The sequence below is a fragment of the Hippocampus guttulatus genome, chromosome 8, assembly GCF_054856545.1.
Source record: "Hippocampus guttulatus isolate MCC_2025c chromosome 8, RoL_Hgut_1.0, whole genome shotgun sequence".
NCBI classification, from domain to species: Eukaryota; Metazoa; Chordata; class Actinopteri; order Syngnathiformes; family Syngnathidae; genus Hippocampus; species Hippocampus guttulatus.
The window spans coordinates 17851550-17876279 of record NC_141268.1 but is presented as its reverse complement, the minus strand read 5'-3'; the positions used below and the strand labels follow the sequence as shown (position 1 = coordinate 17876279).

Sequence of the window (24730 nt, the reverse complement as noted above, 5' to 3'; positions counted from 1 at the left end):
AAAGGTTGTTGTCCAGCAGAGTAAAGAATATGGAAGAGTAACCAGGATATACTTCTTGGCAACGTTCACATAAACAAGACGGTGCTTGGGGCAGAAATAAGGCCTTGAGCATTTTCTTTTTTGATTCGAGGTACCCAAATTAATCAAGGAATAGTTTTAGCCCTAATGGCCATGGACTTGTACTTGCCACTTACAAAGTCTGACAGTCTCAAATGTTGTATTTGCAAATTCTAATGCTAAAACAGCCATCAAAACGTCATCTGGCTTATTTGCAATACTATAAAATGTCACAACACCAAATGTATGAAAAACTGAGCTTTTATTTCTTTGAAACGCGAATACAAAACACACTTAAAGTTTAAGGCATATATTGCACAAACTATTGAGCTCAATTATATAGAATAAAAACAAAAAAAAAAAAACAAGGTCTAGGGGGACATCAATCCCTCAAAGGTTTAAGGCACAGAAGCCCGTCATACTGCTAACGGTCAGTAACATCGTGAAGATTTTTGAATGGGTTTGGCAGTGAACAAATGACAATCTTTGAGATAAATATGCCATGACCAAACTAAAATGACTCGACCTTGAACATATTTACATACAAAACCATTTTTTTCACCAAATGGAATGTCAAGCATCTAAAACATACAAAAAAAGCATGCTATCTAAAACCTGTCCGTCTAATTCTTTTCACCAGACATCTCCAGAATAACAAGCCACGTAGTCGTAAAAAATAAAAAAATAGTACTTTAATACTTAGTTCTCTACACAAGACCTAATCCTGGCATGACCGGTGTAAAATGAGGTATAAATGCACATCCGTTGACAACAAGAACAAAACCTGAAAAGAGCTGACAGTAATGAGATTCAAACAAACAGCAAGGAGGAACTGGATGACAAAAAATATATAAAATAAAAATCACCCATCTCTCTTAGCACATGCAACGTACGTAATGGTACAAACTGGCCATGGTTCAATGATTCTGGTAAACAGGAACCTCGCAATTCTGCTACAGTATCTTCTATGCTGTCGACGTTTAGCCGCACAAATATATTGCAGGTATTCTAAAGACAGTTTCATGGAAACTACAATTTCATGAATGACTGGACATTTCTAAAGCACAGATGGAAGGGGGGGGGGGGGGGGGGGGTGGAGAAATATGCAATATACCTCAAACAGTCAGCTGTGACAGTCAACTTTGGCCAAAAATGAAGGATCACAAGAAGATGAGACTTGACAATCGCCTCGGACAAAAAGGTGCCAAGTGTCACGGAGCTGCAAGATAAGCATGATGTCATCAAGCTGCTACACTTGACACCATCGTCGGCTTCAGTAACAGACCCCAATGTGACCGTCCTTTCATTCCGCAAGCCCCCGCGAGGACAATACTGTTGGAATGGACGACAACGCATCACAGGCACACACGAAAATCCTTTGGCTATAAAATAAAGACGGGGCGACTGTGGAACCAGATAGAAGTGGTCCAGCATCACTGAACAAAGTCCCAATTTACTCCAGTTAACCCCCCATGAGAGAGAAAGATCCAATGAGGATCATTTGAATTGTAAAAAAAAGAAGAAGAAAAAAAAAAGGACAACTATGTTCTTAGTGTCACAACACTGAGTAAAAAAACAAATGTAATATGTTTGAAGAGATTTTATACATTCGAGAAAGATTGCTACTGAAGGTATCGCAAACCGCACGCGACGATTCATGTGCACTGAATGGAATGCTCAGAGTGTTGCTAACAGCAATTGCTTGATTCTGAAGCACTTTAAAGAGGAAGCGAAGTCAAAAATGGTCCTCATAATATGTGCGGAAATGAATTAAATAGCAAAATCCGTCTGGTATTATCCAGCTCAAGGGGCGGGCATTTGGCCGATTTGAGCCGATCGGCACTCTCATATCATTTTCAGTTGATAGAATGTGGCCACTCCCGTGAAATTAATGAAAATGGGAGGAATTCATACTCCACATACGCAACATTAATGTGGGGGCAAACAGAAAATATTGTCAATAAATGTTTTTTGGACTTAAAGGGGGGAAAGTTGCTTGAACCAGCAGCTCTATAAAAGAAAAATCACTCATCTAAAATAAAAGTCCTGGATCTGGCAGGGACATGTGTTGACTCAATGAGAAGTGGTGATGAAATTCGTTCAGTTTTCTGTTTTCAACAGTCTGGCCCACTGCGACCCCAAAAAAGGTAAGCACCTGCGTTCTACTCACTGTGTGCAGGCCGTGTGTTGGGGGCCCCACGCTGCGCCGGTGATGGGCGCCTTCACTACTTGGAGTGGGCTGGACTGTCTGGCGTCGGCGTGGACCATGCTCCACATGCTGGGTACCACTGCCGAGTTCCTCTGCGAGCCGACCCCGCCGCCGCTGGTGCCGCTGGCTGTGGTGAGGTGCGGGGAGAGGCCCAGTAGAGGCGCGACCGTTGACCTTGACGCTTTGAGGACTTGAGATGGAGCCTGGCCGGAGGTAGCGACGGGCAAGGGCAGAAGGGGTTGCGAGGCCGACGACGGAACGGCGAAGGGGAATAGCTGGGATTTGTGGAAGGGGAGGTAAAGCGGGCCCTGGAACGAGGTGACAGTTGGACTGGGAGTGGCTGGAGCGAGTGCAACGGCTGCTGGTATGGCCTGGCTTACGGCGGTGATGGAGGTAGAACCCGTAGCTGGGAACGGTACTGGCCTCGTCACAGGCACGGGACTATTGGAGGCTGGAGCTGGATCGGTACGATGTTTCTCACACTTTGGCTGCCCAAACGCTGTCACCAAGGTTGGCACGTGGGCTGGGATGAGCTGTGACTGCTTGGAGTCCTTCTCCAGTGGACTCCAAATGACTTTGGGCGCAGGCAAGGGGGACAACGTGGGGGCTGAGACCAGGACTGAAGCTGCCGCAGGTGTAGCAGAAGACTCGGGGGTATTTGAAGCTCTGGCTGCCACGGACACAGCCATGGCCTTTTCCATCAGACTCTGGACTCTGCATGGATCCAAGACTTGCTGGCTGTCTTCAGGAGGAGGTGTCGGACCCATGTCACTCGCGCAAGGGCTACACTGCGACTCCACTTTCTCAGTCTTTACAGGTTCTTTCAGAATGTTGGGACTCTCCTGGATCTGGTTCAGGTTCTCCTGCTCTGCTGCCCTCTGCAGTGCTGCGTCAACCAGAAGCTTCAGATCGCTAAAATCCTGAGTGGGGATGAGCTCAGGCGGCGTCGGGGGAGGGGTGTTGAAGAGGCCACCGCTTGGGCTTGTCGCCGCCACCGCTGCTGTGTTAGCTCCCTGCTCCTCGGCCTCCCTCAGCAGTCGTTGCGTGTCGAGCCTCATCAGCGCTTGAACAGAGCCGTCCTTCCCGGGATAGCCCGCTCCGGTCAGAATAGCGGTGGCGGTGTTGCCGAGGACGCCGAGGTCCAATGTCGGGGTCGAGCGGATGACAGACGGCCGCTGTTGAGTGGGGCCGGTGGACGACGAGTGGCTCTCGGGGGAACTGGCGCCGCCGCCCGTGGACGAGTGGCCGTCGCTCTTGCCGCTCAACTTGCGGGAGACGGTGAACTTGGTGGGGTCTTTGCCATCTTTTCGCAGAAGGTCGGGCAGGAGACGGCGGCGTGCGTTAATGAACCAGTTACATATCTGAACAAGAGGAACAGGGGTGGACATTAATAGTCTTGAACATGATTGTGATCAAAACCGCGACACAAAATCATTTTGCAGCCAAGACTGAGGAAGAGTCCCGATCGTAAAGCACCACAAACTTGGGCTGACGTGACCAGACATGACCTCGCTCCCTTTCGCGGTGCAACTTCCTTAAGACACATGGCAATAATGAAGGCCTGCGCTCAAAATATTGAACCACAAGGAAAAGCAAGCCAAAAGACATTCCAGCGAAGCGACTACACGAGGAAAACTTGTGGCTCGTGCACATCTTTGTGATGAGACGAGAGGAAATGAAAGAAACGTCGAGGGCTTGCTGAACAGTCTGACTTGTGAATGCTGGTCAAACGGTGGCGAATAAATTCATTAGCTCCGCCTCGATTGCATTGAAGCATTTTAAATGTTCATTTTTTTTCAGCATGACGATGAAGATTAAGCCAGTATTTGAAGGGATGGCTATCATGATTTAGAAATGCCGTGTTCAAGGATGGTGTTCTTTGCAAGGCTAGTAGAGGATGTTCCCACATATAAAGTTCTACAACTGAACAAAGCAAAGACTAATCGAGACCTATCTGCAACAAAAGAAGGGCCTTATCATCATCATCATCACTTCATCTGCATCTCAGCCAAAACAACAAAACCCGCCCACCAGAAAGAATCCAAACATGACTTCTTCTTTTTTAACCGTTTCGAGTGAGAAAATGTTGACAGCTTATTTGTTTTTGTACGAGTGTTGATGATGTCACTATTTTGATAAAAATACAATAAGGTGGTGATAGTTTTATTTACACATTAGACACATTAGCTGTGTGGTCATTTGTCAAAGCTGAATTGATTAAACGCTCGCCAACAGTTTGTGTTTTTTTTAGTGCTGCTCCAAGAAAGGTACAGGAGAACCTCTGGGAACCGTTTGTGGTGAACATTTGCGAGCCTGAACGAATCCTGACGAGAACGCAACATTGGTTGTCCCCATACAGCACTTCTCCACCCAGGAGTTGACAGCATGGCTGGGCGAAGATGTACCTCTTTCAAGTGACAGCTGGAGTACAGTCTGAAACAGTTACTATGTTCAAGCCAATTAATAAGCAGAGCTGCAGTGAGCTTTTTTTGGGTGCATATATTAGCATTAGCTAACAGTATTAACTCCTAATAAGCAAGACACACAGTAGTTCATTGTTTGTTTAACTCGTTCGTGTAGTGTAGTGCAAGGGGGGTAATTGTGCTTTGTGTGTAAATGTGTTTCTTGCACGCACACAGTGAAGCACAAAATGCTACTTCCATGAGTGAATTAGAAATTGGTATTGTTGTCATTGTTTTTTGCCGATGTGCATGTTTTATTTTTATTTTTATTTTTAAGATTGGCTTCATATAGAATCCTTCCCTTGTTCAACCCTTCTGTATGGTGAGCAGTTAATCATTTGCATGAAACAGAACCATCCCCAGAAAACAGACCAACCCAGCAAAGCTATTGTATGATGTCGAATAAATACAGGTTCAAATATATCAACTTGAAACGGGCTTCCTACCTGCAGCACGGAGAGGTTAGTCTGGCTGGACAAACTAAGTTTCTCCTGTTCCGAGGGGTAGGCGTTGAAGCGGTGCTCGTACAGCCAGCTCCTTAGAATTTGTACCGCCTCTTTAGGCAGGTTGCCACGGCGACGGCGCTTCCCGAAGAGTCCCCTTCCTGACAGGTCGAGGGGGGAGCCGTCATCACTGTCCGACATGGCAGAAGACTGCTCCTGCTCCACATGACGCTCTTCTTCTACAGCTACGAAAGGGTGACAAGTGGTTAGATACCGCATCCATTATACACAAACACAAGAAAATGGCCCATTATATTAATGCTAATGAAATGGCTTTCAAAGATCAGGTACCAGCAGCGAAACCTCAATAGGTCTTAAAAGCCCACTTCATTCCAAGTGAGGCCGTTGCGTTTGTCTTTGGGAATTTTGGGTGGCAAATGGAGGGAATCTCCACTTCAAAATGGAACATGCCTGATCCCATGGGGTGGGCCACAGAATGCACTAAATGTCTCTCTCTCTGCGGCCGAGTGAAACCTGACCCCCAGGGCAGCGCCTGTCTTCACAAAGGAGATTGTGTGCATATCAACATCACAGTGCCTGCTGGCCCAGGAGTCCATTGACCATGCGAGGAAGAAGCAAGCCGTTTTTGCCTTGTACTTAGGCTCAAACTCGGCCACAATACAAACTTGTAACTTTGGCGTGTATGCTAAACCCATAGTCAACACAATTTTGTTTTTATAAATCTGCATTGGAAAACTGATTTCAACCACAACTAATTTGGAGAACCGAGCCCGCTTCACTAAGTGTTTCGTGGTAGTAGTATGGAACTGTTAAAAACAACATACCATATGTGGGCCATATTCAGGAGTAGGAGCATTTCACTTGGCCTGCCACAATCTCTCGTTGGACAACTAAAGCTGACTACTTTAGAGTGAAACCTACAGCCTGTGGGCAACATTCGGGACTTGCAAGAATTTGACCCAACCTGTCAGACATTCTAAAAACAGATCAAATTTAGGAAGGAAATTCTATCAAGATGTAATCTAAAAATGCTCAGGATATTGAAGGTTCGTGCGTTGAATCATATTTTCCTCATTAAATTTTGTTTGGGCCCTCTGACAATTAATTAAAAAAACATTTTAAAAACTTCAGAATTTGGATCAACTCTGGTCCATTTGAGACCTTTTTCAAAAAGTCCAACTTGATGTCTTCCCCTTGCCTCGCTCATGTTGCCGACTCCTTGCTTCTCCCAGCTGCAGCCCCAACGACATTGTCTGCCATTGGTGGCACCTCATTGTCAAAAAAAAAGAGACCAAACTTTTTGTGTCGTTTTGTTTACAAGCGCATGCCCGATGTAAAATCAGCTCGAGCGCGAGCCGTGTGTGCGACTGTCTCTTAGAAGCTTTCTTCTGCCCTAAATAAAAACTATTATGTTGAAGCAGCGTTTTGAGTCGGTCGTGTTTAAATTGAGAGACAAAAAAATCTCAGCATTGCACGAGCTCTTTAGCCGAGCCCAACAAGTTTTCATGCTAGCACGTTTTTCAAAGACATCCACGTTTGACGGATAGCGTTTCAAAAAACGGACAGAATTGTAGTTTGGGGATACAAAGGAGGCAGACGCGGAGCCGCATGTTGCTCGGCCAGATGGACGCGATGCCTTTGGGCTAGCGGGCTGCCTCCGGTGATAACTAGCTGGCTAGCTGTCCCTCTACAATTAAACACAAACACGCCGCATTGGCTGGCGACGCACGCACACAAAACACGCATTCCATACTAAACCAACAGCAAAGCCACATATGGGTCACGCGAGACAGCCGGTCCCCGTTTGGAATGGAAACATAGAGATTGCTATTAAAAAAAATAAAACCAAAAAAAACCCCACTTACTTCGTTTGAAGGCTTTCATTCTTTGTTGATGGCTGGCTGGAAAGCGCGCAGCTGTCCAAGTTGTTTCTGTGAGGAAGCGTGCCCGAGAGACAAACGACGGTTGACACAACAGCACTTTCTTCCCACGCGCTCCTTTTACCTCCCGTCTTCCCCAAACTTAGACGCGTCGCATTTGTGGTTGTTTCGCGCGAAGGGCTTTGTGCGGACAGCCTGTTCCCATCCCACTGTTCGCTTTCTAGCGAAGATAAATGTTTCCTTTCGGCGTCGCTTGTTCTTTACCTGCACGCAGCAAGCGCAGCTCTTTGCCAATCTTGACAGTCGCCACTAGAATGGTGCCGCCTCAACGACGGTTGTGGACCAATCACGACCTTCCGTTTTGCCTCTTTGGCAGCAGTCAACCAATCACGGCGCTCGTCTGGACAACGGGCAGGCTATGTCATCCAAACTGACGGAAAGACCATTCCATTCAAAATGTAAAACACATGAGATTGAAATAGACGATTCGAATCGTAAAAAGTCAATTGACTTACTCAAAATTGTAAGTTTCAACCGTTGCTTTTCCAAAGGCACGTCCGTGCTTCGTGGCCGCATGACGTCTCACTGGGACAAATGTACTTGTCCTAGAAATTCTAAACACCGTGCTGGAGTGGACTTAAACGTATCAACGATGTTATCCACATTAAATGCTAGGTTCAAGATGATATTAAAAAAGAAAAAGATATGCTTTACATGCATATTTAAAATACGTCGTTTCGCACCATTGGGGTGACTTGGTTTCAAAAACAGAGAAAATTCCCCAATTCTGTCCAAGTTTTGACTTGCACTACGCCCCCCACCCCCACGCGCACACACAGAAAACAGCAATGATTGACCTTTTGAGAAAGTAATTCAGCATTTTATTGAACCTTATTCCTTTCCATGTTTCATCTGAAGAACCTTAAAATTGTATAAATAGAGCTACAGCATTGTAAACAATGATTTCAATTTATCTAACTTATATACACAGGTTTACTTGAAGAAGCAAGGGGATGCTAAGAATAATTTCAATATCAAATACATTTTTCCATCCGCACATACACTTTTACACTGCCATTGGCGACAAAGTTAAAAGTTTGTTTTTAAAGGACAACAAAACCTCACACACATCCAACGGATTATTATACCAAAGAGATCAGTTTTCTTAAAAGTGCTTGCTTCATGAAACAAGTTTTTGCTACATCATCTCTGTGGTGAGGCAGAGGTTCGGCCCCTCACCCCTCCACATTCATTCTCCAGTAGGACAAAGCTAAAGTTGCTAATGAACTTGCAAGTCAGTAGGCCTTTGGAATACTGTATGTGTGTGACTGAGGTAAACTATACAGATGATGTACGGTACTTTCCTGCGCTATTAAAGTGATTGGCAATGACATGCATGTACAGTAATTACAAAACAAAAAGTGTAATGAACATAATGACACCATTCTCAAAGTCTCAAGCACATAGAGGAACACAAATAAAAGTACATGCCTGCTTGAATCGGAGGTGGGGGGAACTTAATTTCACTTTCCCTCAGTCCTGAATTGATCAACAAATAAATGAGACAATGATTAATGAAAAAAAAGTTTGCTATCATGTACTTTCAGTATTTGTGGGTCATCTAGGGCTTGATTTGTTTGTAGAATTTATTTATAGGCTCGATCAAATGCTCTTTTCCAACAAAAAAAAAATCAAGCTTTTTTGAGGCCATTATTAAGGAAATATCAAACGCTTCAACAGGAAACGCATATCCCAAACTGCAGCCGTTTTGGAGCTCAGATAAGCCCAGGAAATAGACATACCTATTGAGGTGTGTCCACGTGATATCAGTTGGCCATTTGTGTACTGGAATGAGACTTTGTAGAAATGTAGATTTGTATTTTTTGTTTCCCACAATATCTCCTTCTATGTCATGTCATGTGCTCATCTGACTTCAACTCAGGCTGACTGACACTGGCACAGCATGTGCTTGGGAGGTTCCAAAAGGAACCCCCCCCCCCCCAACCCGAATAGTTTTTAGATAAAGCTGGCAGAAAATGCACACGGGGATGATATTTAATTCTTATTGTACACGACACTGCTTACTCACTGGCCCATTTAGCACACTTCATTGTTTTCCTGATGTATTTCCTCATACAGTACACAGCACAACATAAAAAGTGACAAATCTGTCACAGATGGTATGCAGTATAGGGTCTCATATGCTTATTCCAAGACAATTTAAATAACTCGTCAGACAACTGTTCCCAACCAGTGAGAAATCAAATCAAGTCAACGACAGAGATTTCAGCTCAAACAAAAGACCTGGAGGTGATAACGATGCCATTCGCCTGAGTCGAAAAGGAAGGGACATTCACCCAGGAACAGGCAATTGACACCCCCTGAGCCTTCACCGTGCTCATCCCCAGCAGGCAAACCCAACAGCAAACAAAGGCCGACCATCAATGGAAAGCTCTCACCAGGTTAGAGAAAGAAAGGCGCTCATTGCAACATTTCCAAGTCAAAGCCTCGGGCCGCAGTTTTGGGCTGGAGGTGTCGACGATGAAGAAAATAAAGTGATGAAGTGACACTGCGGTGCATCGGGTGAACTCATTAGGCGGGGGAAATTTGTTGACCATCTGCCGAGATAAAACTGGCTTGGAAGACATGTAAACAACTGTAGTTTGTTTATAGGTGGATGTGTTGACTTGAGGATTGGCCACTGTACTAAAGTCTAATGTCTCTCTTACATGTTACAAGTTCCATGACATGTTGATTTTGGGGTGAGAGAAGTCTAACATCTGCATTTGTTGATGTGAAGATCGTTATCTTGCACGCTCTCTAGTCAGGCGAAAAGCAAGTGTGCTTAAACTTGGTTTGAAAGAACACTTAAACTTGTAAAAGGATGTTTACATTTTTCTTATACACATGATTTTTATTTATGGAGATGATGCCGGCTGGTTTTATGAACTCTTAAGCTTGTTTCATTTCCCACCTTCCATTTTTCCACGGCAAGAGCTACCTGGTGCTGATGCTGACATTTATAGGCATGGCATGAATTGGAATGAGGGGGGATTCATATTTGGGTGAAGCGGTGTTCAAGGGGGCATGCAGCACTTGGAGAAATTACGCAAACACAGCTGCTAATGCGTTCAATACTTTAATTAAATAGGCTTTTCCAAATAAAAAGAGCAGTTAATACGGACAGAAATATGATGGATTTTTTTTAAGGGTTAAGAAGCAAAACAAAACAACAAAAAATTTGGGGATATGTGGACGATTTAAAAAAAAACCTGATAAAGACAAGTTACGTGTTGCCAAAAAGAGAGTATTATCCTGCACACCCACCCTGGCTTTTAAAAGCACTGAACATACACGGGGAAGCATTGAACAGAGAGGTGAAACCTGAAAGCACTGTTTCGAGATTCTCATCACGCGGAGACATGTGTTCATTGAAAGCCATTAAGAAACTAACCTGTATAAAGTCTTACCACTGCTCTTTGACACGAAAACATTTGGACAGACACATACGTGCTAGGAGCTATACAAATCCCCCTTTCCTCATATGACAGTTCAAAAATATTTAAAAACCTCATCTACAGTAAGTCGAGCCTTAAGAAAAGTAAACAAATCGGTACAAGGAAGACAGACGTAAGCGAGTGGGTTTTGTGTCGCGAGTGTGGTGGCCACAAGGCGGTGTTGTGCAAAGCTACAAAATGGCCAGTTCGGGGAGAAGGACGATGGCAACGGAAAGCAGAAAAGCCAAAAATGCTCTACTTTGTCCTCTAAATAGATCTTATAGCCAATATAGAGTTACATTTTAAACGATCTTCAAATATACCGAGGATGTGATAGAAATACGGTTATTCATTTAAGTCTTTTCATGATAAACATTAGTAAAAAGTAATGACAAAGTTAATCTGCAGAGGTCTTCATTGGCAACTTTCAGAATACACCAAAGTTCAATATTTATGTGCCTGATGCCTTCAGGACCAGCCTACAAAACCAGTACCCCAAGTGGACCCCCACCCCACCCCTGCCAAGGGGGCATTTGGCCTCTCCTCCCCCACTCGATCCCACTCTTGTCATTTGCATTGCAAAAAGTGTCCTCTCTCGCTCCCCTTTGCAGGTATTTTTCAGTGACACTTATCCGTTCTGTGATCTGACCTTACATTCCTCTCTCTCTCACTGTCTCCCTCAAAGGCGCGTCTGTGCTTCTGGAACGTAGATTTCAATGCTGTCTGCGCTCTCTGTGGCAGAGTTCTGGCGGAAAGAGGCGGCCTTCTTTGCGGCCAGCAGACGCCTGCGGGCCTCTTGCCTCTGCTTCTCCGCCGAAGCTGAAGAAGAGGTGGAAGAGGAGTCTGCGCTTTTCTCGCGGACCAGCGACGGGCGTCCTTTAGCGGCCTTCCTCGACGCCGGAGTGGGCGCCTTCTCCTCGCCCTGGAAAGAAGGAGCCACGACACATGACAGACAAGGAGGGAGCGTAATGAGAAAAGGCAAAAATAAAAACTGTCTTCGGAAGCTTCCACCAGATTTGACAGACAGGACTTGGACAGAGAAGACTGATCATTTTTTTGGTATCTGACAGATTTAAGTGACTGACAGAAAAAAAAAAAGAGACAAGACATTAGAGACAACTAGCAAACAAAGAAGAGAAACAGTCCGTGAAGATCGTTCGACGTAAATGGTCACGTGAACTGAAATGGACATGAGATCAAAGCTGGAGCACAACAGTACACGACAGAACAACGCATACACATTGCATAGCGACATGAAGGAATGTCAGTACACAAAAAAATAAGCCATTTTTAAAACGCAGGTGCCGATTCCTGTGACATATTGTTAATTGATGAATCAGAAAAGTCACTGGTTAACTTCATTTTGACAGAAGTACTAGCTTATGGTTTCTTGCTTATTGCCATGCCGTGACTGATGACAACACAACTGGCGCATTCACGGTGGTATCGGCCATATACCGTAGCCACCCAGCGGTATCGCCTGGTTTGTTTGGGTTTTTTTTCCTTAATGGGTGGAAGGGGGTGCATCTATTTGGGACATGTCCCTTAATTATTTATGTGGACTACATACAATTAATTGGGGCACTGAGTCTATCAATGGGGAGGCCACAATACTGTATGCGCACTTTACTTTCACAGTGGGTTCAGAGGTTTAGGGAAAAACAAAAGGCAAAAACCTCAAACTAAACTAAATGACTTTTGTTGTCAAGTACAGTACGTATACTGTATGTGTTCATTTCTATTCAGAGAAAGAACAATTGACTATGTCCGGGGTGCCTATAAGTATATCTGTAAGTGTTTATATGCCGTGGATGGAATGTATACATACTGTATCTATGTGGGTATTTGCTAAGATTATGCATGTATTATAGTTATGTAAATAAGTCATTTGATTTGCATTGGAGGATTGGGTGTAAAACATTTTCTTCTACTATTTTTTTGGACTGGAAGTACACCAATCTTTCAGTATGGTATGATATTTATAATTCACATTACTACATTTTTTTTTCGGACCGCTTGTCTGAAATCAACACCTGATCAATCAATCAATCAAAGTAGTGAAATCAGTGGTGTAACAGCGTATGCCAATTCCTACACAAACACACACCACATGAAGCAAATAGTTCCAAAGTGTTACATTGACACAAGCACAAACATTTGACAGAAGGAGCAAGAGCAAGAGCGCACGCCTTTCACCTGGTTCAGTACGTCTTAGCCATGCTCCACTACGAGCACATCACATGCATGGATGCCCAAAGCAGGGCTTCAAGACACACCGACTGCCCTCTTTCAGATGAATTGCTCCATGCATGCTGAAAGGGATCTTTCTGGTCCCTTTCTGTCGGATCAATATCGTATATCCCACACAGGGATGTGGAGTCAAAGGAAGGTAAAAAGAACGTGGGCGAAATGGCGGTGGTGGTGGGAGGAGAGAGGCCGGTTTCGGCGGCTTTCCTACCCCAGCCAGGGCACTGGGCAGCAGGGGTGGGAAGTACCTTCCGCTCAGGGGGCGACTGGTCAGCCGCAGATGGCACAGGCTGCCAGTCATTGGACTTGAGATGGTAGAGGTCATCAAACTTGAGGCTGATGTCCTCGATGGAGAGCTGCAGCAGGTCCCAGAAACCAGCCAGGTCCTGCGGTGTGGGCCGCGGATTGGCGTTCACATTCTGGCCAAGAGAGGGATAGTGAAACGCAATGAATAAAAAAAAAAAAAAAAAAGGTGTGAGGAGGGGGTAGTTGCATTTTAATAGATCAGACCATAAAGAGGTAATTTGACCTATAACATGTTATATACCTTGTACTTTCAGTCAGTATGGTAGTGTAGTGTGTGTAAATATATTAAATATTTGTGTTCAGCTATCAGTTAAATATTACATTTACTCTTTGCAAAACTCTGCATGTTTTTTTCTTGTGTGCTGTTGTAAAAACAAACAAACAAACAAACAAACATACACACACACACGCACAATTGCGAATGGCACCGTATGTCCTAGAACCTATTTGTGCCCATTCGAGGTAAAAAAATATATATAGACGAATATATATAATGCTGAGAATCACAGCACTCTGTCTATAACCCCACATCAATTCACAGAATTAGACACGCTACTGAAATAATTGCCACTAGGGGGAGCCATGCTCTAGCTTGTAGTAAACAGCTCCCAACATTTTTTTTTTAACACACAGCTGTGCCTTGATGTGGGTTAAGGGTTTGTATGACAAGGTCAAGGTAATTATGGTTGAAGACGTTGGTCAAATCATGTTCTTCTGGCACGCTGGGTTACACATCACATCCATTCATTATCGATACTGCACAGCAGTCCCACGATCAAGTCCACTCCATATTTTGGACTGTGGAAGTGATCCCACACAAGCAATGGGAAAATATTTAATCTGTTCTTACCTTAGATGGTTGATGTGGGATGCTATTAGGTTTTAGTAACGGGTGTTGCATTATGCTTCATTTTCCACAATGCAGCACACGTCAGTCGAAAAGTACGGCTAAGTGGCTTATTATAAACTCTTTTTATTTGGCGTTGGTGTACAAAATTCTGACTTTTTCCTCTTTATGGAGGTGTATGATGCACCCTAATGTGTCATAACAATGCTGACTGTAAGATAAGACTGTGTTTGTGTCAGTTTGATGTGGGCATTGGCGTCAGGGCAAAACCCACCAAGTTTTGTTCACACAATCCCCGGAACTGCTGGAACTTCTGCGACATTAAGAGTTGGGCACTTCCCACTGCGCTGCGGACTTTACCCAAGACTATATGGCCAAACATATAGAAGACAAACACATACATGTAAGTGTGCATCTTAGATACCTCACGAAAAGTACAATGTAGACACAGGAGACAAAAAGCGGTCATCATAGCGGTTTCTACAAAGTAAATACTGAGGTGTGTATGTGCAATGAATGCACTGTTCAAGTGAACACTGTTGGGGCACAGAGTGGGGAGAATGTAATCGTATTTGGGCAGTGTTTATCCTCTTTGAAGTACTCTAAGACCATAGAGAGTAGATACTCAAGCCACTGGCCAATGAGCAGGTGTTGTGTAAAAACGAGGACAAGCAACAGCTTACAGTCTATTGTGACTCTGAATTGATCACCGCATCTGCATGACAGAGGTATGATAACGGACTCAACTTACATTTTAAATGTGTGTACATGTTCACTTTTTTTTTTAAACATTTTTGTCAGCCTGACGCGATAATTTAATCTGGAGATTGAATCAGTTCTCAAGTAGATTTGTGTAATTCTGGGGATTACAGATGTGCTGGTGTGCGGTAGCCTCAGGTATTACTGCTTCATCCCCTCCATGCTGTGAATGTCTGATAGCATGATTGTCGGGTCGAAGGCAGAACCTGAGAAGTGAGCTGTGACCCACGTGACGAGGGTCAGCAGCAACTGAAATGTGTGCTTAAGATTCAAGGTTCGTTCAGTGGGTGTCAAGATTGCTACTTTACTTTTATTTTATTTTTTTAATGGCAAAGGAAATCTCACTCTGAATGTTTTTGGAACACCGATTAAACACCAGTGGCATATTTGAAAGAATAAGAGGAAGCTGCCATTTTGGAAGTCACTTGCAAAAACAAGCAAAACACCGAATGACCGAATGAACAGCGCCTCCGGTGGTCTTAACCGAGGAGTGCACCCCATTATACCTCAACTGTTGCATAGTTGGGCGCATCCCTAAATACTGTACATAATTTTTTTTTGCACAAGTTACAATGTCCGTGACAGTAATTTATGTTTTAAAAATGTCTTCAGAGAAGGGACTTTGTGATGAGGTAGACGTTGAACAACACAAATTAAATTGTGACAGTAAAACTGTGAATATTTAATTGCGGCCATGCTAGTGTAGGCAGGCAACCTTACCCTCCTCCGAGAGTTGGTTGTCTTTGGTCTCCTGATCCATCTGCTGGCACCACCCTTCCATGCGTCCCGTTTCAGCCTGCAGTAGCTTCAGGAACCAGTGGCCATCTCTTCGACATAGTGTTCCCCCTCCACTAACATCCTGTGGGGCAATGCTGCTACTCCCATTCCCGCTCTCGAGCCAGGGATCTGGGGGCGGTAAAGATGAGGGGTCTAGCGCCGGGTCGAGGCTTTCTGAGAAAGAGGAAGAGCTACTTCGTGTGGTGGAGCGGTTGAGGAACTGCCTGGGAGGTGGAGGGGAGGAAGCGTCACCAGGAGTGTCGCCGTTGTCTAAGGAGTCTTGTTCGGGAGGGGAGCTCAACGATTGGCTGGCACTACTGACCATGACTTTCTTTTCAGTGGGTTTGGCCTGACTAACATGGGGAAGGACAGTGATGTCCTGTTTATCTGAGACTGTGTCTTGTTTGGAGGCCATTCTAGAAGGACGATCGGGCCTGAAACAAACATCGTGACAAAGGGAGATTATCGAACAAGTATTTCACTACCCCCCCAAAATTATACATACTGTATAGGACAAATTCTTCAGAAATTGTCCCTCATGCGCCTTTAAGTCAAGGGTGTCCAAACTCAGTCCTCAAGGGCCGTTGTGCTGCCCGTTTTCCATTTGAACCAGGTGTGTCGCAGCCGGGAGTGATGAAAAACAGGCAGCATAGCGGCCCTCCAGGCCCGGAGATGGACATGCTTGCTTTAAGTCATCACTTTCAGTATAAGATGAGTTGTGAGATGGAAGGGCATGAATTATGTCATCAACCAGGAAACGTATTCAAGCGATGATTCAGTCAGATGATGAAAATAAGAGAAGATGAGATCTGAGAACAAGGACAGGAAGTGCCGAGGCCGATGGAAAATGGTCACACTGTGCGAATTGTTCACAATTTTTTTTCTTTTTTATGACCCATAACACAAATTATGCAAGAAGTGTAAAACAGATGACAAAGCAAATTACCGGTAGTAGTCTATAATAGTTTGTGCAGCCGGTCAGGATGAACAAAACACCATCAATCTCATGCAAGAGGAAGGGAATATTGTAGCATATGATTGATCAGCTATGCAAAACAGAAATATGACATCATACTGACATTCAATTAGACTCATTCAGCAAAATGGTCAAATCTTGCCTGTTGAACACACCATATGGACACAAGTATCGAGACAACAGCAATTACATAATCAATACAGGATGGGAATAGACCCCTTAGTTCCTTCTCACAATATTAATTTTCAATAAATGAAAATTATTCATTTTACCAAGACATTTTGGACAATTCCATGATTCTGACATTTCCACCAAGGGTTTGGTGGAAAACATTTTGCCTTGATCGTGCCCCAAGTGCACAAAGCAAGGTCCGGGAACACTTGGAAGACTTTGGTGCCGAAGAAGGCCCAATCATTGACCTCTCACATGTTCTTTGGGGGTCTCCGTACTTGCGTCCGTATAGTGTTAAAACTTTGTGTTGAGAGGTGATGTTGGTCGTTGTATTTTAAGTCAAACTTTTGAGCCCAAATACAAACAATTCATACGTATGCCAGGAATATTGCTTGAAGAACAGACAGAGTTGTGTGTGCAGCTATAATATAAATTCCTCACGTTGTTACAAGGACAGGAAGAGGACTTACTGCCACCCGTCCTCCACCTGTACTCCGATGGACTGAAACTTGGCCAGTGGTGGGCTTTCCTCTCGTGGAACCTCTTGTATACAGTCAACCTCAGAATAGAAAATCACATCAAATCATTATTTCATTAGCCCTCTCATGTGATTGCTTTTCTTTCCAAATGTCACGTTCCATTGTTATTCTGGTTGCGTGTTTTCAGTGTGCCGACACTGGAAAAACGGAGGAAGAGATTATTGTTTCAGGACACTCAGAGGAGAACGAGCTAAATGTAGATATAATGTACAGTGAACCCTGATTAGCATTGGTTATGAACCAAGCCCTGACACCAAAAATTGTGAGTACAGATTCACAGTTGCCTCCGTTATTAGTTTAAATCGAACCACAGAACTATGATCCAAAAACACTTTCATATAATTTCAAACTCATTTTACAACATTATGGTGAGTTTTTGGAAAAATCCAGCGTGAGTGCAAGGGTGCTTGTGTGTACTTCACAATATGTCATAATTACAATTACTACTTTCCTATAGAACATTTTATGATGTTTTTGACTCAGCGATTCATAGACACTTTTTTTTTTTTTTTTTTAGAATACCGTACAAACTATGTTTCTTCAACGACTATCTTTAGTTTGGCACTTTACTGTGCCTTACTTTATGAAGCTAGCTGCTACCAGCTATCAGCGGTTAACTCACGCCATTACCACAAGGGATCCAGACCTTTCTCTGCATTCTCTTGAGGAGTTTACCACCCTCAATTTTTTGGGCGTCAACTTTCGAAACCTGCCTGTCATACCTCTACTGTAATCTTCCATCACGCTGCTGTTTGTGAGCTAGCTACTCAACCTCGAAATACTGTAGTTGCTAGTTAGCTTTTACAAAAAACTGGCGAGTAGCTGAGTTGGCAAATAATGAATCACACCGCGGCCTACCAAACTAGAAACGCAGGACAATTTGTGCCATTCCAGCACACTACATGGTATAAATATTAATATGGCTTGAAGCCTTGATGTAAACTACCTGGATGCCAATTGAAGAGAGTTTCCGTCTGGGCACTGGAACCACAAGTGCCTCGTCAGCAGAGTTACTCAATCCTGACTTCATCGACTCATGCAGGACTAAACTTGAGTCGCTTGTTTCCGTGGAAGCGTTGGCTGTGGTGGGGACGAGCGGCTCTCGGGGGATGGCGATGGGAGTGGGGATGATGTGAGGAGGGCGAGATAATCCCCGGGCTAGGCTGTTGGCACGGGTGCTGTCGAGGCTGTCGGACGAGTTGCTGTGCGCGTGGCTCGACTGGCTGTTGACGTCGGACCTTTGCTCCAGGTAATTGTCTTGAGCCGACTCGGTGCTGCTCTGCACCGTCACGGAAATGTAAGGTTTGGAGGTCGTGCGTGGCGGCACGGGTGGCGGAGCAGCCTTCTTACAGGTGGTGATGCATGAAACTGAGAGATAAGGGACACGAAAGCGAGTCGCATTAGGACAAGGCACATCAATGAATTCATGACATCGCATTTGACGGACGTGCGAAACTTTCAAATGCAGTCATTCAAAAAGGAAGAGATAAACAAGCAGCTCCAAGGGGGCTTCAGCAATAAATATACAAATTGAAAACATTTGAAAGACTGCCACCGTGATTAAGTCTGCATACTAAAAAACTGCCAAGTCTTTAAATTCAGAAAACTGACTAGAAGAAAAAGTGCACTGGGCAGCTGTTTGATGCTCCAACTCACAAAATTAGGACAAATTTCGCACATCCTCAGACATATATCTGACAAAACTCATTTATGGCACCTGCCACTGTCTATTCAAAGGTCAACGACAAAATAGAACGGTATGAGGATTTCTCGGTTATAAGGTGGTACTTCACATCCTGTTCAATACACATGCGAAATTGGATATTGGATTGGATTCAACTTTATTGTCAAATGTACTGTATGTGTAACATATGTCACTGTAGACACCACACAGAGTAATTTGGCAAATTGGTCACAAAAGATATAAAGTGTAAATTTGTTGCCGGTATGTCCATTTCCTTTCACAATGTACACTTTTAAGTTCAGACCTGTTGGAAGTTCAAAATGGGATATTTCCTATTTCCAATCAGTCTGGAATGCAGCCTGCTTCACACAACATTTTTGAAAGGATTGCAGTTGGTGACGCGACACACACACACACACACGCACATGCACGCACGCACACACACGCATGAACGCACGCGCACACACACACACACACAAACTTCTTGTTTTCACAGGAGTACAGCAAAACAAGAAAATAGAATCCATTAACAGGCAGTGAGCTAGACCAGTAAACCTCAAAGTCCCAACAACACATGACTCTGTAATGGCCAAAAAGGACCACGCGCCTCATTGTCAATACTACAAATTGGATTCGCAGAGCTCACTTCCACGCGCTGCACACAGCATACAGGTAAAAGCTGCCTAAAAAAAAAAGACGCCACCTCGTACGAGATCACTTTACATTGTGCAGTGAAAAAAAAAAACTATTTTAAAGCATTGGGCCAACCCAAACGCTTTCCGGTACCTCCTTTCAAGATTCAACTGAAACTGCCGTCAGGCTTCACGCATGCTGAGATGGAAGTGCTGCGCTTTCCAGATAAAACCGCCAGGCCAAACGGGGAATTTTGCAGTAACATTAGGAATGCTGCAGCTGCCACGCAAGCCTTCCAGCTGATTCTCCATGTGACATCAGGGAGTTAATTCACGGAAGCATCAAAACAGCACGCAGGAGTTACCCACGGGGGGGGGGGGGGGGGGGGGGGGCGTTGACACTCACCGCTTTTGTTCTTTGAGAATACGATGAGCCTGTTCATGTTTCAAATGCCATGTATGTTAAAAGATAAGATATCCTTTATTTGTCCCACACTGGGGAAATTTACAAAGGTTATATAAATTAAAAGGTGATATTCTGAATGCCTTACATATCCTTGTAAGTGTCAGGCGATGGAAAGTGATTTAATTAAACACCCTTATGGTTTATAAGGCCAAGTTTGCTGATTTTTGGGGAGATCTCTAATTTAAAAAAAACAACAACATTTGATCCAGTGTTAATTTCGCTGACTAAAAATGATTGACATTCGTTTCGTCACTTTTTTTTAAACGAAAACAAAAATAGAAGTCAGGAAGCGACTCCATTTATTTAAGCGGGAAATAAAGAATTTTCTGCAATTTTCACTGTAAAAATGGTCAAAATACATTAAGAACCACACCAAAATCCTAGTCTAGAGGACAAATATTAATACTTGTGTTATTATATTTTTTCAGGGGTTTTTTTTCCTCTCATGATGACAGGGGAGGCACAGCCTCACCTGCCTCCGGTGAATGCATGTCACTGGCAGACTCCCTTGACCAGACTTCTTCTTATCTTTTCATCAATTCTGCAGGGCCTTCCAGTTCCTTCTGATGTCACTATTGCACAAAATGTTCTCAATTTGATGACTGTGTTCCATGGTATATTATATTGTGGAACCGGTCACAGTGATTGGTCTTGTTTTTTTGTCATTCAAACAGGAGTGTGGAGACTTTTTGGATCCATTTCTGGAGGAAAGCATTGTGACATTGTCCCCTCTTTTCTTTTCTTCCACTTTTATCAGAAGACTTTTGAGTTTGTGGGATGATAATCTAATCCATAAAATGTATCTGCTTCATTGTGGTTGTTCAAGGGATGAGTGAAAATTGTTAAATATTTGAAAAATCATCAAGACCCAATGACCTTTTGAAACGGCTCAGAATACACGTGAGCTGTTGTGAAAACACCAAAACAAAAGGGGTACTGACTAATACAAATGTGACAACCAGAGTTTGGAATGTCTGGGATTATCTGATTATGACGAGGTGACACACTGCAGCCCTTGAGAAAACAACATTGAGGAAAATTATCCCATTTTGAAAAAATAAATCATGGACGTAAGAACCTCTTTGGGAATTCTCTTTCCATTCCAGTGTCATATTGAGCAGATAAATGATGCCCGGGGGAGTTGTGCCATAACGTGGGAGTAGCCCAATTTTCCACAGATTGACGTCATGTTGTTCTTCTATAGGCCACAACCCAGTGCAGAAAATAATTTCCTTTCATTGCTTCGTCATCCATCCATTTTTCTGCCACATAGTCTACACTTCAATCGAATTGAGCGTCATGGATGAGATGGAGCTTGAGTTTGAGCAAGGAGGTGGAGCCATGCGTAAACTAAATCTGAGCCAAGACATTAACCAAGAACTTTTGAATGTGAGGGAGACATGAAAAAAAAAAAAAAAGTTCCAACGGGCCAAATTATTTTCATCGCAGCCAAAAGGATGAAGGATAATAAATCTTCCTTTGACAAAGACAAACTATTAAAATGGCTTCACTGTAAAGATGGAGAGTGTCCAAAGCAGACAATCTCTCAGAACAAATGTACTCTTGGCAACTTGCATGGCATAAATTCTCAATGTAACAGGGGCTTGCCAGCATCTGACCATCATGCTGCCTGAGCCATGTCCACGTTCTGATGTCAGGATGTACAGTACACCATGCAGACTCTTGTAATATATATCAGCAGATTAACTCAGTTTAAGGAGGATTAGGTGTGTGCATGTGTGTGTGTGTGTGTGTGTGCACGCATCTGAATGTCCATGCATCTGGATACCTGCCCGACAGCTCGATATATGCAATATGATGCCATCTTCATTCTGCACACTCTTAAACTAGAATCCGCAGAACCTGCCCCCCCACCCCGAAAAAAGCATAATCACATTATTTTGGGGCGCTAACACAAAAATCACATACACTACACAGTATGTGATGAAAGAGGACTTTTATGTGGGCTTTCTTCACTCCACAGATCAGCCAAGAAACTAATGAGCCGAGCTAAAGTTCCGTGGCGTTGCAAATTGGTTACAAGGGGTGAGGGTGCGTGGGTGGTTAGATTGGGGGGCGCGTACCAGTGAAAATTGAAAATGTTGGCTTTCATTTAGACGCCATCTTGTATCCCTTTGCAACTCCAACCTCAACAGCTGTGTAAACAAAACATATGTTTAATCCACTGACAACCATTTGCAATATTGGCAAAGCAACACCAAATATTACCATTATTCTACTGGATTATATTATTATTCACAGAAAATAAAGTGGTAACACGGCCTCAAGGTTAAATTGGCTAAATTGCAAAAATCTGTGAGATTCCTCAGAAAGGAATCCAGCCACCCAAACAAGCAGGTGCTTTGTTGCCAAAATGTTCCGAGTGGAATCTGCAGTGACCACTGAGCACTGCTGTCAAGCTGACTGGACAGTGGTGCTGTTGTCTTGCTCTAAATGTGATTTTCAAGGCTGAAAAACAATCAGCAGGAAGAAGATTGTCATCAATTTCTCAACTTTTGTTGACGTGGTTGAGAGTTAAAAATGAGTGGTCACTTTCAAAGGACAACAACTGACACTATACCAGCATCACAGAACAGACTGTGTTTGACTTCGGAGGTTCCACTGTCATCGAGGACTAGAAGCAGAACGCTCTAGGTACAATAAATCACAGCCCTATTGACAAGATTGTCGGCAGCATTGGTGATGACAAATAAATGATTTCTGTAATGACTGCAGAGTGCTATCAACCTGTCATCATTCCCACCGACTGAACAGGCGGTGTTTTAATACGGTGATTTATTATCTTTTGTTACCTGCAAAAACAGAGCATGTACACTGTACTTTATTAGTCTTGTAGGAGCAATTAAAGAAACTCTCTCACCTAATGCATTTGTCAATGAGGTTAACCACTATTGTAATTTGTTGCAACGATAAGACGGTGGCTCTAAAGCATCATTGCTCCACTTGTGTGAGACACAAAAATGTGGCAGCCTGGCCTAATAAACTCTGAGTGGGGGCAAAAAAAAAAAAACCCAAACGAAACCAAACAAAACAAAAATCAGTTTGGTCCATTTACATGAAATCGTGTCAGTGCTAGTTGTGTGACAATAGCATTGTCCTTATGTTTGTTGATGTCAGACAAGATGCCGGAACAATGAAACACAAAAGGTTGATTGTGACGCTCTATTTAACAGTTGAGCATTGCTTGCCAAAGTGTCTGCACTTCTGCATTGTTTCATCTAATCACAGCCACCAAAAAAAAAGATAAACCTGCCTGAAAGCAAGACAATCCCCATTGTCACCATGATCACCCCCTTTAGAAAAGAGCACAATCCACAATATCGTGTTTGAATGACATATTAACAATCAATGAAGTACAATTAAAAAAAAAATAGAAGCAAGATATAGGAAGCACATGTTTTGGGCCTAGAGGCAGTTTGACTCAACAGACATGCAAGGGTGATTATAGTTGAATTTGAAACATTGTTCTTACCAAAATGCCCAATTTAAATGACCAAATTGTAGTAGTATTTTGTCTTTCTTTTTAACATGAGGTAAGAGGTGAGGTAAAATATCATATTTCCCATGTCAGATAGGTAAACATCTCAAGGTGTAATGGTTTTAATCTCAAACCATATTCAAGAGAGCTTCTACAAAACGAACTTCTGACACGAAAAGTTCTTACCTTTAAGTCAGACACACGCAATAGCCAAGGGTGGTCGTCTTGAGAAAAAAAGTTGTCAGTGTGAGGAGAATGACAGAAGACGTGTAGATTAGTACTGTATTCCTTTTGTTTGGAGCCGAAAAAACTGCGAGGGGGCGTGGTGGCATTGCGAATGGCGCGTTCAAGTTAACCTCGGAATCTCGATATTTCATATAAAATAATGCCTATGCCCAATGCTATTTTTAAAAGATCCTTTTATGAGAAACATACACATAAATACTGAACTGAAAGTAAACGCGAGTATTTCACAAAAATATAAGTACAAATGATGATTTTATAAACAATTTCAATATAGTTGAAATATTCCGAAATTGTTGAAAGCAACAATTAGACTTGTTGATGGGGGGACGTGTGGTGGAGAGCGCCACTATGTGGATGCTTATAATCACGTCAGCAAAGGCTGCAGTCACGGCAAAGCTAAATTGCGTGGAACCAGCCAAATATTTAGTCGGTAGCCACAAAATCCATCGGGATTTCATGCACAACACATTCATGAAATCGAACATATTTCTATTGGAAATGCAGACATATATAAAGATTGCAGTAGTGTAGAGCAACGATTTCTACAGAGGGCTGTTGAAAATCTTTTTCCTATTTCCATCCATCCATTGTCTTTTTCACCTAGGAAGTCAAGGATCAATTCTACAGACTATAAAGCCTAAACATAAAGCTGACATCCTTGCAAGCATTTCTAGATCGTAATGGTGGAATAATACCTACGTAAAATTCCTTTTACTACCAAGGTCGTGACTATTCAGGTTGAAATGATATAAAATAAATAAATAAACAAACAAACATTTAGGAGTACACGTGGTAGTTATGTTTTAATGATGCTAGGATTAAGAGGGGATCTTTGCAAAGATGTTTCCCTTCGGTCCCAAAAAGTTAGAGAACTGTTTGTTTGTGTGCCAAGGATTCACATAAATACTGAATGATCCACGTGGATTACTACTGGCGGTTGATATAACTGCATTTTATCCCATTTTTTTCTTTATTATTGCTGATAATCTACAAAGAAAATGTAGTTTTAGTA

At 43.2% G+C, this 24730-nt stretch overlaps 2 protein-coding genes across 7 annotated transcripts in view; both read right to left on the bottom strand.

Annotated features, from left to right (window-relative positions):
* Positions 1-302: 302 nt before the first annotated feature.
* Positions 303-7400, bottom strand: tgif2 (TGFB-induced factor homeobox 2). Its single transcript, XM_086118890.1, has 3 exons — positions 7058-7400; positions 5175-5416; positions 303-3627 (listed from the first exon to the last, which is right to left on the bottom strand). The coding sequence occupies exons 1-3, from the start codon at positions 7074-7076 to the stop codon at positions 2224-2226; spliced, it is 1665 nt and encodes a 554-aa protein (XP_085975016.1). The 5' UTR covers positions 7077-7400; the 3' UTR covers positions 303-2223.
* Positions 7401-7924: 524 nt separating this feature from the next.
* Positions 7925-24730, bottom strand: part of dlgap4b (discs, large (Drosophila) homolog-associated protein 4b) — a 74778-nt gene continuing 57972 nt past the window's right edge. For 5 of the 6 annotated variants that reach the window (XM_086117397.1, XM_086117392.1, XM_086117393.1 and 2 more), the window contains 6 exons: positions 18138-18559; positions 17123-17211; positions 15449-15939; positions 14244-14335; positions 13065-13235; positions 7925-11491 (listed from right to left, as the gene is read on the bottom strand). In XM_086117397.1, coding sequence (XP_085973523.1) covers positions 11249-11491; positions 13065-13235; positions 14244-14335; positions 15449-15939; positions 17123-17211; positions 18138-18559 — 1508 coding nt within the window. In that variant the 3' untranslated portion in view covers positions 7925-11248. Of the gene's footprint in view, positions 11492-13027; positions 13236-14243; positions 14336-15448; positions 15940-17122; positions 17212-18137; positions 18560-24730 lie in introns of all 6 variants that reach the window. The other variant, XM_086117396.1, reaches the window with a different exon arrangement.